The 14,344-nt window shown below is 46.6% G+C and overlaps 1 protein-coding gene across 1 annotated transcript in view; it reads left to right on the top strand.

Moving 5' to 3' along the window:
• The first annotated feature begins 10,095 nt into the window (after window positions 1–10,095).
• NHS (NHS actin remodeling regulator) overlaps window positions 10,096–14,344 on the top strand; it is a 248,617-nt gene continuing 244,368 nt past the window's right edge. Inside the window, exon 1 of the mRNA XM_069002882.1 lies at window positions 10,096–10,643. Within this exon, the coding sequence (XP_068858983.1) occupies window positions 10,244–10,643 (400 nt within the window). The 5' untranslated portion in view covers window positions 10,096–10,243. The remainder of the gene's footprint in view (window positions 10,644–14,344) is intronic.

Here is a 14,344-nt window from a genome sequence, read left to right as displayed (position 1 = left end):
TTTTGACAAGACATGTGCAAAGCACTCAGTAAAGTGGTGAGCTTTACTGCGTCCCTCTGACATCCTAACACATGCAGACATGGGTCTTTACCATTAATGCTAGAATTAATGCCCTCCCATCATCTCTTCTCTACAAGTTATGAACTTCAGTTTTGTTGTAGTTTAAATTTCACCTGAAAGACTTAATTGAATTTATAAGCAATGGTGTTCAGATTCTATCTGAAAATTAATACCTGCAAAAAACCTCTTTAAATTTCTAGAAAATGGGAATAAGTTTGCGAATGTTTCCACTATTCCATCACCCTTTATTTATTCAGGTGTTCGTTTTCAGGTTGCTACTTACTAAGGGCATCTTAAGCTCAGTTATTTGACTTCAATCAATTCGTTGCCATGGAAACAGTAAGACATAGCTTTGGGCATCTTCTGGGCCAAATTTTAGGTGAAAGTCTCAGTGGGAAAAATGTCGTCGTGAGACAGTCAAGCTTCAAATCAAAGCCGAAGGATCACAGCTTAACAAAGGACTTTAGACAGATCTGGCTGGACTGTCTCTTTTGATAAGCAGGGACTTCTAACTCATGGAGGAGTTGGGATTAGCCATGGATAGAGCAGACAAAAACACACAGGACCTTGTAAAAAAGATCTCAAAAGAGACAATATGCCAAAGCATATCCATACTGATCTAAGCAGGAATGTGGTGTGGAATGATGTTTGTTTGCATGTATATAGTGTTTCATTTGTGTGCTTGTTGACCCATATGTAGATATTATTTCCATTATTCATTGCATTGGCTTTTCAGTTATTCCCTCAAATATTACTAATAATAGCAATAATTAAGGCATTATTTTTCCTACTAAAGAAACCCAAAAAACATTATCTTAATAGAACTTGCTTTCTTGAAGAAGGTATATAGGTTAATATAGTTAGAGCCTCCTGAAATGCTGCTCCATTACAGTACATGTATGAGGGATCAGGGAGTGCACTCAAGCTGACTTGAGCAAAGGGAACTGTAAGTCTAGTAGAGAAGTTTTTTGTGCACTACCAAAACTCTTTTAATACTGTCTAGTTCCTGCACCTGCAGGAAATACTGTGTCATCTGCCAAAACCCAAATTTCAAGGATTAGCTAATAACATTTTCTTTGAAAAAGAGAGCTGATTCTTAACCAGTATCGTCAGTCTTTGAAGTCTCCGTAATCTATTTTCCCTGGTTGCTTTTAATGAGCCTTTGAATGTTACTCTGCAATTTCTTTTTTTTTTTTTTTTTTTTAATTTGGTGGGGGAAGGGAATATGCACTCACTTTTCTCCAAAGAATTTAAAAAATTCATTATTGCAAATAACTTTCACAGTGCCAGAACAGTAAGTTATGCGGTATCCTTTGAGTGCATCTATGGTAAATAAATCACAGCTTTGCTGGATTCTCCATCCAAGAGGTTAATGAGATGTAGAAGAAAATCCCAATTAACTCATATCTAAGTTTGAGTCTCTTTTTCTTCATGTAGGCCAGCTATCAGTGGAGTATCTTCTGATTCTCTTTGGTATCTATACTATTCTCTGCACTACTCTAAATGACTACATGTATGCCTGTGCTATGATTTCAACTGTGTTTACAAAATTAGCACAGCTAATGCTAAACTAGTTAGCTTTGGAATCTGTAACAGGTAAGCAATGGCAGCAGGGAACTCAGATGTGACTTTCACGTTCAACTTTTACAGTGGGTTTTACAGCTAAACTGCGGTTGATACTGAAGTAGCAAGTTCCCTGATCTCCATTGCCATGCCTCAGTTGTTGCTCTGAGTACATAGCCTGGCTTGTCCAGCATGAGTCTCCACTGAGGCTGCCTTATTTTACATTGATTTGATCCCAGGAAATACATACCTGGGTCTCTCCATCAACCAGACACAAATTCCCCAAAGCTGGACAGCTGCCTCTCATGCTGGCTTGCAGCCCACTGCCAGGAATACACTTGCAGACACGTGCTGCAGTTGTGCTGGCACAGCTGTGCACATCTCCTTCCCAAGGCATGGAGGGCTCCATCCCCTCCAAGACACATCCCAGCTGAGGCTCCCAGGGTGGCAGGGGAAGAAGGCATTGGTGGGGGGTCTCAGCCTCACGAGTTGAGGATGCATTCCTACACTGGGGCTGTGGACTTGACTCCACTCTTGCACTCTTGAGAGCTAACCTTCCCTCTGCAGGCTGCTGTGCCTGGCAGCCCCAGCCTCCCTCCCCACTTCTGTGTGACCACAACCACAGACTCTCTGTTGACGCCTCCAGAGAAGAGTGAACAGGCCCCAGCCTGTGCAACTTCTTCATTAGTGCTGCTTGAAGCCATAATTAGATAATATGAGAGGGTTTTCCTCTTGCCAGCAGACAGACTTAATGTACAAAATCTGAAGTAATAATTTTCGGCATATTGCACCTCAACTATAAACAGGATAGGACTGGGTTTTTTTTCTGTAAGCAAGGAAGAAAGCCCATTAGGCAGAAAACAGAAAGAGCAGACATAAAGGTGGGCAACTGTATAATAGCTCTGTTTATCCTTAAAATAAATGCACACCCTAATGACATTCCATCATTTAACATATTTCTGTATCTCTTTTTAAAGCCCCAAAGATATATTTTCTCCACCATATTTTTCTGGTTTAAGAGCAGATGACTAATTATGCTTCTATAAACCTTGCCTTCCTTTGAAATAGTAATCACTTACTTCGTCAGACTTTTCCTATTATGGTGCATTTTCAGAGTACTTAAAGTACTAATTGTTGTTAAACAAAACAGGAAGCTAATTTGACTGGCCAAGATGAGACCACAAGTGGTCTCCAACTAAAAATGATTTATATCAGATGAAGATTTTTCTTAAAAGCTGGGCTACTGGCCGTACTTCCAGCACTAGTACTGCCACATGGAGGAACTATTCAGCCTGCTCAAGGGTATGAACCAGCCTTCAGTGCTTTATGGTAAGATTTAAAATATTAGTGTTTAGGGTACCTTTCCCTTCTGCTGGTGGAGAGTTGGAAGTACCGCCAAGCCACTGAGCATAAAACTACTCCTCTTGCCTCGTTGTGGACAAAGACATGGAAGAAAGAATTAGCCCACCTACAAAGTAATTATATATCTTTTGTTATTTTGATTTCTTTCAAAATCAAAGAGTTACTCCTGGCAGAGAAAATTTATTCATAATGGAAATCATACAGCTGGAAAGAGTACGTGCAGGGTAGCATGAGCTTTTACATTTACTTACCCCAGTGGTATTCAATCCTAATTTGCTCCAATTTTTGCTATTTTGGACTCCTGGAACACGGGTTTTCCAATAAATTAAACTTCTGACACACTGAGTTGGAATATGGCCCATACACTGTAGGCCAGAGCTTGCAATACCCTAATGCACTCTCCCTCACGAGTTTGGAAACTCATCAGTTTGATGAAACCAACCTGACTCACTCTTGCTCTTCCTCTGCTGGAATCCACCACAGTGAGCCCAAGGCAGGAGCTTGGCTAAACCCCTGGGGGAATGGCTGGCATGAGGCACTGCTAGGAAACCTGTGATGTGGACTGAGCCTCCCCTCTCAGCACTGCAAAGTGAGCGAGCTCGGCGTGCTTGGCTCTCCAAGCAGCACCCAGTGCTGAGTGAGTTAAGGTCATGCCACAAGAAAGAAAGGTACAGGCCAGGCAAACAACCACCCAACCAAACTAAAATTCCTTGCCCCTTGGAGAAGCAACAGAAAATGTGGAGGCATCGACCTGATCTAGCCTTTCCCAGAGTACCTCCTTCTTCAGCTCTTCATCATGAGCAAAAGGGGAAGTGACATTTTACTGCCCCTGACTTGGTGATATGAACCGCAAGCTGGATTGGCTCCAGAATACAGAAACTTGAAATTACTTTCACCTTCAGACTGTATGACAGAGAGTTAGGACATGTTCAGCATGCAATCTGCACATGCCAAATTATTTTGGAATGTGTAAAAACGTGTGTTGTTAATAGTGGATAAAAGCTTATCTGTGGATGATGGGGTTTTCACATTCTGTTCCAAATAAATCTTCATTTCTCTACATTACTGTACTCCCACTGTCCTGATACAGGCAAAATGTCAGCTGAGGTCACATGAGTCCTGACTCAAGACGGCAGACTTAGCTTGATGTGCACAAACTGCCTGATGCCAGCAGGCAAAATTAAAGAGAACAGTGAAAATACCCACAACGTAGGTTAAACCCCCACTGCTATCAAATCAAGTGCAATTAAGAAGTCAGAGCAACAAAGAGGGTGGATGGAGCTCACACTGGAAGTAAAACATCTTTTTCCCTTCTGTTTCCCTAGAAGGGATTATATTTCTTTGTAAAGAACACAGTTTATTATTTTCTGCTTCTCATTTTATTGTGTTTTATTAAGATATAACTCCCTGTGTTAACTTTTTTGTCATTGTGAATGTTCCTACTTTGGACTGTAGAGACTGAATTAACCAGTTCTCTGCACAGTCTGAAGTCAGGTGTCATGGCACTTCAGCTGAGATTGCTGGTGATGTTGCCTCAACAGAGCTTTCCTGTATAGAACAGAGCCTGACTTTAGTTTGAGAGCTTTGTCTTCTGAAGAAGCACCCACTTGCCCTTTCCCAACACAGAGTGGCACAGCCCACATGGCAGAATCTAGCTTCCCTGAAGTCCAGCGTGGAGCTGGATGCCACTCCAGTGGCACAGCTACTCTGCTGTGTTGTGTTCTGGTACGGAGTCTAGGAAAGGTATCCCAGCTGTCCTCTACACAACTCCTTTCTTCTGAGATGACAAAATGAGCATCAGTATTCTCTAGGATAATGGTGTGGATATTTATACCTGTCATACTAGAGCTGTTGGAAATGTTTAATATGTTTCAGGGGACCCTGAAATTTGCCAGCAATACCCAACTTCATTTTGATTTGGTCTTGGATTTATTGTACATTCTTAACCACTATTATTTTTAAAGGCTTAAACAGCTTTGGTTTCTTTCTTCCTTGACATCTCCCAGTGCTACCAGTCAATGGGATATACGAATGTAAAACTAATATTGATATCAAAGGAAATTACAGCATTTGCTGCTCAGGAGGATGCTCCAATGAGGCTTTTTTTCTGACTAGCAAAACCAAATAGTAATGATGGAAAACATTGAGTAGGTATGCACGTAACATGAACTTGATAGAGAGATTAGGAAGTTTCCCTATTAAAACAGACATCTCTTGCTAATAAAATTCAATTAGCATGTCAGTCTTGACTTCAGGCACATTTTAAAGGAAGTGTCAATTTAATAATCACTCTTCAGTTTGAAATGTCATCCCTACACTGATTACAAGTAAACTCTTTAACAACCATAATTAGGAGACTTTGGAGAAAGGAAGTTAGCTTGAATGTATGTAATTCTGTTTTGCAGCACCATGTGGAGTCCAGTAATTCCTTTTGCTACAGGTACAAGGACTCCTGCAGGCCCTGTATTTTCCCCACTTAAAGCAATGACTAGATCAGTGGGCTCATAGTTCAAGGGTGAAAAAGATGTGTGGCAATACAAATATTAACAACTACCAGAAAGAGCAGTAGTGAGCTGGATCAGTGTAAGCTGGTGACAGCACACAAGTGCCTGGGGAAATGCAGCTGGACAGGAAAGAGATTAATGCAGAGAAACACTCACTATTCTAATGCTTGTATGTGTCCTCAGCTGGAGGCATGAGGAAGGTTAGGGTACAGCTCTACTGAGGACAGTAAAATTCTTTTTCTCAAAGAAGAAGGAAAAAATGAGGAAAAAGGGTTCCCAGGCCCACAGGACAAGAGAAAAGTCAGACTACACAGCGTTAGTGGTGATGGCAAACTGGCAGCAACAATGATTTTGTGAGTGTTGTGAGAGAAACAAGGATGAACAGGGAATACTCCTACCCACAGAATACCGATATCTAGTAATATTCATATAGCAATGCCTAGAAGAGATCTGTGGTCTCTTGCATGCTGTACACATTTGTAGAGCTGTTTGTGCCAATAGAGTCTCAGGGAAACAGAAACCAAAAGTAAGAAGATGTGTGTCTCAGTACATCAGCAGCGTGGCCTTCACTGACAGAGAAAGTAATCTCTGTGTCCTGGACACACCATCAAAATTTGAATTACCAGCCTTTTGCCTCACTAAGTCCCTCAAAATTAGGGACCCTCTTCAGGAAAAGTATTTCCCAGTAAAATCTTAATGTCCCATGTTTTGGAAATGATTTTAACATTTATCTGCTGAAACAAACTGGCAGGACTGAGGGTCATAAATGAGCAGGTCCAAACTCACAGGGAACTGCCCTGACTGCTATTTTCCTGCCTTATGGGCTTTTACATTTATTGTGGCCTTATTGTGATCAAGAAATGTTGCTGTCGGGTCTAAGTGCAGAATGGCAGCTGAATATTGAAGGAACTTTCTGAAAAAGGACAATTTTTCTAGCCTAAGTGGGTACAGGCTTGGGAATGTTTTGTCTGTGACATCTTTGCTGAGAATAAATAAGTGATATATTTAGGGTGGGCTAACATCAATGATGACAGATTCCACATTATGGCCAAAAGGCCGCAACTTCATTAATAAGACACCTAAAGGCACCCTCCTGACAGCTGTGGAAAGAGGAGGAAATGACAATAGCCTACAGCACTCATCAGCCTCTCCTCCCTTTCTGGCACTGCAGAACAAGAGATACTGCAGCAGGCCATAGCAGCCCTGCCAAACCGGGTGAGATTGCCTAATCCCACCTCCCTGCTTCCTGCAGCTCGCTGCAGCAGGAAACCAGATCACTTCTTATCTGCCAATGGCTCTGCCCTCTGTCTCCATCGGCAGGAGTTTTCCCTAGCTGGTGTTGCTGTAAAGTCCCACCTCAGCCAGGCTATCAGCAGCCAATGTGAGCCAGGGAATGAGTCCAGCGGTGGGAAGGGGGTGGGAAGCTACCCAAGAGTTACTGTGGGCTATGACCAGGCGCCTGCTACCACCAGCAGCACCAGTGGGAGATCAAGCAGGACCTTCCTTTTACTCTGTTAGCCCACTCTTCCACTCCCACATTGTATGTGTCTTGAAAGCAAACCATTGCCTTTCATCAACATGGGTGAAAGCCAATGCCATCGACAGCAGCATCCCAACCTAAATTTATAGCAACTAACACAGTGAATACAGCTCATGCACATGCAAGACAGCAGTACAGTTCAACATGACATTTTTCCTGCCATAAATAAATACACAAGGAATCATTTCACCTATTTATCTCTGTTCATGACTCATATTCTTTCTGACACGTCTCAATCTCTAAGGTCAGCAAGCACTTCTTGAAATCTAGTAACGTGGTTGGTTGGTCCAGGCTGATGTGTTCACAAATTAATACTCTGGGTCTTGAGGTTTAGCTCCAGCCAAGAGAAGCCTCCAGTCAGTGCAGAGGGATTGGCCCCTCTGAGGGGCACTTCACAACTGAGACAACATTCAAAATCCCCCATGGAAGGTATTTTTCCTCTCCTTTTGCTATAAGAGACTTCAAAGACCCATTGGGTGAAAATGAGATTAACCTTTGGGACTGCTCCCCTCTTACCACATCCGCTGTTGAACATACCAAGAGCAATCCTGGGGGCAGCTGAGAAGCTACTGTATTTGGATTTGCACCACACAATATTACTGATAAAAAACACATAGTAAGTGCATGACTGGGGCAACCTGACTCCCCAGCACCTGCAAAGATAGGAGCTGTGTTCTGACCAGAGGAAAATGAAATTGTATTTCCACTTGCCTGGTAGAAAGTGACAGTGCCCCTCACCCAAGCTGCATGTGGAGTCTGTTCTGCTTGCAAGGAAAAACTAAGAAAAATGCAACATCTAGATTTGTAGAGGGAAGGACAGTAATGCTGCAAACCTGCAAAATGAAAATATGCTAGCTATGGTGGAGATGCACAGACTTGGCAGAACCTTCTTTGAACAAGTTCATTCCTGTGTAGTTAGGTGCTGTATGTCCTGTACTCAAGCCACACAGTTGTCATGGGAGTAGTAGGGTCTCTAAGTAAGCTGTACCTTTCCAAGCATAGGATAAAATGGAGTCTATGTAAATGTGAAGTAGTAATAACAGACCATGAGAAGTAAATGAAGAGCAAGCACTGGCTTCTAGTAGCTTTGTTGAGGTTGAGTAGAGATATACTGCTGGAATCAAGTTTACAAGGGAAGGAAGAGAGCTGCACAGCTCTTGTCCTATCTGAGCTGATCAGAAAGTAGGTGCTATTGAGAGGCTGTGGTAAGGTGCAATCTAAAATCCTGCCCCTTGCAGCTTTTACCTGTTACCTATGGCTCAATTCACTGGCCTATCATGTGCCTGAGAGAGAGGCTGAATGAGTGCCCGAGCTGATTTCCTCAGAGGTATCTCCTGCCCCTGCCTGGTGAATGCTACACTGCTGTTTCTTGGTCCTTTTCTTGTGATCCCACACCAGTTTGGGTGGCTGCTGCTCTTTCTGAAGCTTTAAGACTTAACAGTGCCCTGCTACTTTATGAATCTCAAGTGAAATATTAAAATACCTTTCAGTGGCTTATAAAAAATGTATCATGACTCTGCCAGGTAGGAAGAGCAGTACACACTCCATTACAAGAGATAAAAGCCTCCCCACTGCAGAAGAAACTCAGGAGTATGGGGTACAAATACCTCAGTGATTTTAGTAGTGGCTCATCTTGGGTCCAAGAAATATTTTTAGTACTGTTTGAGCATTGTCCCTGGACCTGTGGCAGCTCTCACATCCCTGCTTTCTCCCACTGGTTCACACCTGAACATCAAGCCCTCCAGGAAGCGTGGGGAAGTGATGCTGAGATTGGGACAGACTCTGTGCCTTCCTCCTTGCCCAAGCATAGGGCTGGGACACATTTCAAGCCAAGTCAGAATGCTGAGCTAAAGACCTGAGCTGACTTTATGTCATGGTGTGTTCCCCTTTCCAGAGGCAAAGCGTGAAGGCACATGAACAGTCCATGTCAAAAGCCAGCACTAGGGCCAACAACGTTCATCAGCTCAGACTCTGATCTCTGTGAAAGAGCTGTATCCCCTCTGCGGACCTAAGCTTGTCCCAGGAGAGAGTCATTGCATCTGCAGAGTGTGGGGTAAGTGTATCACCAGGCTGCCAGTGATGCTCTCTGCAACTCAGGCTATTTGACCAGAGGTAATTAAAAGCTGCCTCTATGTGGTCATGTAATGACAGGCTGTACAACAACACACAAGTGCAAGGATGACAAGTTAAGGTCAAATGGGCAAACAAGCTGCTGTTTCCAAACTGGAATGCCTGTATTTGCATCTGCCCGGCTCTCCTTTTGCAATACTTCTTTCAGTGGTATTTACCACCAATAATTTAGAGTCTGTGTTCAGATTTCATGCCTGCTTATTAGGCACGTTCACCTTTCAGAAGTGTATGTACGCAAGCTGAGCTGTGTTGCGTCAGAAGCAGCGCTCCTTGTCTGACGGGAACCCAGCTTTCCCTGACCCCTCCTAAGAAGCCGGTGCCCAAGTGCATGCACCTGACTTCAGGGAGTGCAACAACCTCCGCGGTGCCCCAAGAGGTGACACCAGTGGGCGGGCACCAGTCTCCCGCAGCAGTCGGGCCTTGCTGAGTTGGGTTCCCTTCTGCCCCTCGAGACGGCTTCTCTTTCTCCTTCGGCGCACCTGAGCAGTGCTCCCGCCGCAGGGGAGACGGGCTGGGCCGGAGCCCAGGAGGCAGAGTCTGCCCGAAGCAGAGCTCCCCGCCCGACAGGAGCCGCCGGTGCCTCCGCCACCCTCGCACCGGGCCCGCGCCGCCGCGCCCGCCCCGCAGCGCCTCCCCGCGGCGGCGGCAGCTCGGCACCGCCCCGGTCCCCCCGCCGCCCCCGCCCCGCCGCGCTCCCGGGCGGGAGGCTCGGCGGCTCGCTCCTCCTCGCGGCCGCGGGATTCCTCTCTCCGGGTTTTCGGGCCGCCCCTTCACACCGGAGCGGGACGGCGTGAGAGCGAGCGAGCGAGCGAGCGAGGCGGCGCGGATGCGCCCCGGCTCCCCGCGGCGGCAGCGGCAGCGGCGGCGGATGCTCGGCGGCGCGGCGGCCGCCCCGCAGCCCAGGAGCCCCGCGCAGGGAGGGAGCGAGGCGATGAGCCGCCCGCCGGCGGCCGTCCGCGAGTGACGGCGGCGGGCAAGGAGCGGCGGCGGCTAGGAGAAGGACGAAGAGCAGGAGGAGGAGGAGGGCAGCGATCCCCGCCAGTGCCCGCAGGAGCCCGGGAAAGCTCCGGCCGAGGGCTCGGCCATGCCCTTCGCCAAGCGGACCGTGGAGCCGCAGCGGCTGTGCCGGCGGCAGCCCGCCGCCTCCGTGCTGGAGGAGAGCTGGGGCGCGGAGCCGCCACCGCCGCCGCGGGACCCGCCGCCGGAGGAGCCGGGGACGGCGAGCGAGGGCGCCGAGGCGGCCGGCGGCGGGGAGAGGCAGGCGGCGGCGGTGCTGATGGTGCTGGACCTTTGCTCGGTCAGCAACGTAGCCCTGTCGCGGATTCTCCGACAGCTCTCCGACGTGGCCCGGCACGCCTGCACCCTTTTCCAGGAGGTCGAGGCTGACATCCAGGGCACCCACCGCCGCGTACGGGCGCTGCACGGCCGCATCGCTGGCCTCCAGGGAGCCGTGCGCGGCCTCGACCCCAAGCAGGAGGCAGTGCGTAAGTACCACGGAATGCGGGATGGATGGGGAGCACCGCGGGATGGATGGAGCGCACCGCAGCTCGGGGCGCCCGGCGGGTAAAGCCGTCCCCTGGTAATCTGCCGTGCAAAGTTTGGGGCCAGAGTCGGTGGGAAAGGAGCCCTGGCGGGGCAGCAGAGTGGGAAGGGAACGGGCGGGCGCGGGTCGGGTCGGGTCTGTGGGCGCCGCTGGGCGCCGCGGCGATGCCGGCGGGAGGGATGATGTCAGTGGTTTGTGCCTTACGTAAGGAGCTGGCTGGCGGGGCTCTCGGGACGCATCTTCTGCAGCCAAGGGTTTGGCCAGGGAGGGGGACGAGGTCCGTCAGCGGGGCACCGGGGCTGATGGCGATGATCCGCCTCACTCGGGCATCTTTGGGTTTTCTCCCTTTGCCGGCATGTCCCCCTTCCTCTTGGAAGTGTCTCTGAATTCCCGATCGAAATGTTACGCTCTTAAGTAGAAATAATAAAACTGCTTCGTCGTTGCCTAACTTTCGGGGCCATAAAATAAGGAGGTTTGGCTAATGACTTCTTTCTGTTTAAAGAGTGGCCCTGACGAACCGGGCGGGGGTGGGGGGGGAAGGGGGGGAGAAGGATAAAGATCAAGGCAATATGGAACTTGTGTTATGAGCAGTGCTTGAATCCTGTTTCTTCTCCACCCAAACTATAAAAGCAGTGACAAGCTCTGTAGTCCTAACAGCTGCTGATTTCTGCTGAATATGGCTCGTGTTCACAGCAGTGTAATGATTTTGTGCTCTCACTGGTGCATATGCTTCCCAAGCACTTGTGGATATGTATTTTTTTGATACATAGGGCTGTGGATTGGAAGTCTGGAGTAGCAGAGATTGGTGTTGGTTCTGACCTTTTAGTATCTGTTTTAGGAAAAGCAATGGCTTGAAAGGAGAATTTGGCTTAGTTTTTGCCTTCTGCTGTACTCCGCTAAATCCTGAGTACCTCCACTAAGTATAGCAAAGTGAGTTTACACCAGGGTTAAAAAGACCATGCCCTCTTCTAGGTGTTTTTAATGAATATGCCATTTAAAAAATTGTACTCTGGATTTCCTCCCCTTTCGAGCACTGTAGAATATACATGACTCTTCTAGGATCGGTGAAGCTGTCCTGATTAACAGAATCAAGCCTTAAGTATTCAACGGTATTTAAGCTACATACTCAGCAGCTGTACAGTGACTTTGCTGGTGATGTATTAATATACATCAGCTGTAGATGAGACCGAGGGAGGTTTTTTGTGGTTTCAGGGTGAGTGTGTAATCAGAGCAGAGTGCTGGGCTGTGATTGGAAACTGCAATGAGAAGGAGGCTTGGCTGAGCTAGTGAGGGAACTGTCTGAGGAAATGAAACTCCTCGTATCACATTCTCATCTGTAGGTCTTTTGAGCTGAATAACTGTGGGTATATACTAATGTAAGTGAGAGCAGAGCTTAGCTGTTCTAATCTGTACAGCTTTTTTCTTTCTGGATTGTGCAAGTGCAGCTTGTTTGCAAATCACAGAGCAAAATCTTGATATTACAGCACAGTTATGTCATCTGCTTAATTAGAGAGTCTGGCTTTATCCCTGTGATGATAAATGCAGAATCCATTTTTTTTTGGTGCTCTGTTTTCTTTTAAATCCTTCTCTCTTTAAGAGGGGAGAAAATTTTGGTCATGGTCTTCCCTGTGTTTGCCAGTTGTTCCTCCTTCCCCTTGTATATGGCACAGTGCCACTGATAGAGCTGTAAGATGACCCTAGGTCTGGTAAGCCAAGGGATCCTCCACAGAGCTGGGCTTTGCCACCACCCATCCTCCAGTAAGTTTGTGTCCTGCCTGCAGCTGTACAGCTGCTCAAAGCACACCTCTCAGTCCTCGTCACTTTTCTCCATGGAGCACTGTGCCACATGTTCCCTAAAGGTGAAAGTCTCAGTACCGATCCAACATACATGAACAGTCAACTTCTTTGCCTGCTCTGGTTGCTCTTACTCCCCCTCCAGTGCTGGATCAGCAGAGCTGCATGTACATAGTGCTGCATCTGAACATCTCAGCTGAGACCCAGAGCTGAACAGCACCACCCTACACATCATCTCCTCACATTCCCCCCAAAATCCATACACACCCACAGCAATACCTCCCTTTGGCCTCCAGACTGCTCACTGTTTCCAAGGGACAGATAAAACTGCCTGTCAGGAAGCTGCCCATCTTCCCTGTAGTGTATAATGATAGTGTGCTTTCTCCTCTCTGGGCTGATGCCTCCTCCTTCATTATTACTTTCAGCAAGACTATGCTAATGTTTGTTTTATGCATGAAGTGCCTACATAATTCACTCCTGAAAGTATTACACTCAAGTTACTACACCCAGCTGTTTTTTTGAAACCAAGAGATATATCGCAGGTGATCACAGATCTGCCCAGGACCTAACCAGTTTAGCATTAAAGCATACTGACTTCTATCTCCTGTGGTGAGCATGGAAGTGATGGGATGGCCTCAGGGCTGTCTTTTGGCTGTCCAGCCCAAATGACACATCTAAGAATAATTCAGAACTGGCTGGAGGTTTGGACTCACTACCACAAGGAGCAAGTTGGTGGCAGGCATGCAGCCACCCCACCCATGGCATGACTGTAATGGCTGCATTGAATTTATTGCACATTATGAGTCTGGAGGGGCTGGGCTTCTTGGTGCATTGACCAAGACACCATGTACTGGGATGTTAACACCAGGACAGTACAGTCCAACCACACGTTTTTCAAGGAGTCAGTTTAAAACTACTAGCCTATCTTGCCACAGTGAGACATTTTGTGTTCCAACTTAAAGTGCAGCACAGTGATTTGAGAATTATACTACTGGACAGCCCTAGATACTGAGCTGTGACAGTGGAAGGCCTTTTTCTCCATGCCTCATAAACCAGCTGGATTCTGAGATTCCCCCTGTGAATGCACAGGCTGCATTAGGAAAAGGAAATGATGGGCTAATGCCATCTCAAGAGCTGTTGGAGCCAGTGGTTAGAGGGGCATTCCTTGTCCAGAATGCCATTCCTTGGCAGTTGTAGAGATAATACCAAGAGGAAGGGGAGCAGGAAAGGAGTTCTCTTGAAAATAGCATATAATACAGTTTTGCATAATAATGTTGTATATTATATTGAAAATTACCTATTATTTTATTAAAACATCTATGTTGGATTCAGGAAATATTAACAAAGAATTACAATTAAAACTGGCATTTTTCCAGTAATGCTTATCACTACTGCTGTCATTTTCACAAGGCCTTAACATTCTCAGCTCTTGCAATGGTGAACATTTGCAAGTATGTGTATACTTTGCTTTAAGAAAAGTACTTAAACTCCTCTGCTAAGCTACTGGTAAAGGTATTTACCTATGTGTTGCCCTTTGTTTTTGTCACTGTTCAGTGTGATTGGAAAACCTTGTTAGGCACAATAAAGGACTGATTCTGGGCAGTCACAAGCAGGTCATCTTCAAAAACTCAAGGTTCCTCGCCTCTGCCTCCCCAGATGCTGCTTGTCCTTTCATCTTCCTTTTAAGCCTCTGGCCAGCCAGCATCTTGCAAATATGACTCCTTTCCCATCCTCTGACTGTAAGAGAAGCAAGGGTGAGAAATGTTTTTCTGTTCAGCTCCTGAACTAACTACTTTGTCCGTCTGCCACTCCAAGTACTTTACTGCTTTTCATCATGAGCAGCTCCAG

Source organism: Aphelocoma coerulescens, chromosome 1 (assembly GCF_041296385.1).
Source record: "Aphelocoma coerulescens isolate FSJ_1873_10779 chromosome 1, UR_Acoe_1.0, whole genome shotgun sequence".
NCBI classification, from domain to species: Eukaryota; Metazoa; Chordata; class Aves; order Passeriformes; family Corvidae; genus Aphelocoma; species Aphelocoma coerulescens.
The sequence above is the reverse complement of the archived record's forward strand: the minus strand, read 5'-3'. Positions and strand labels throughout refer to the sequence as shown.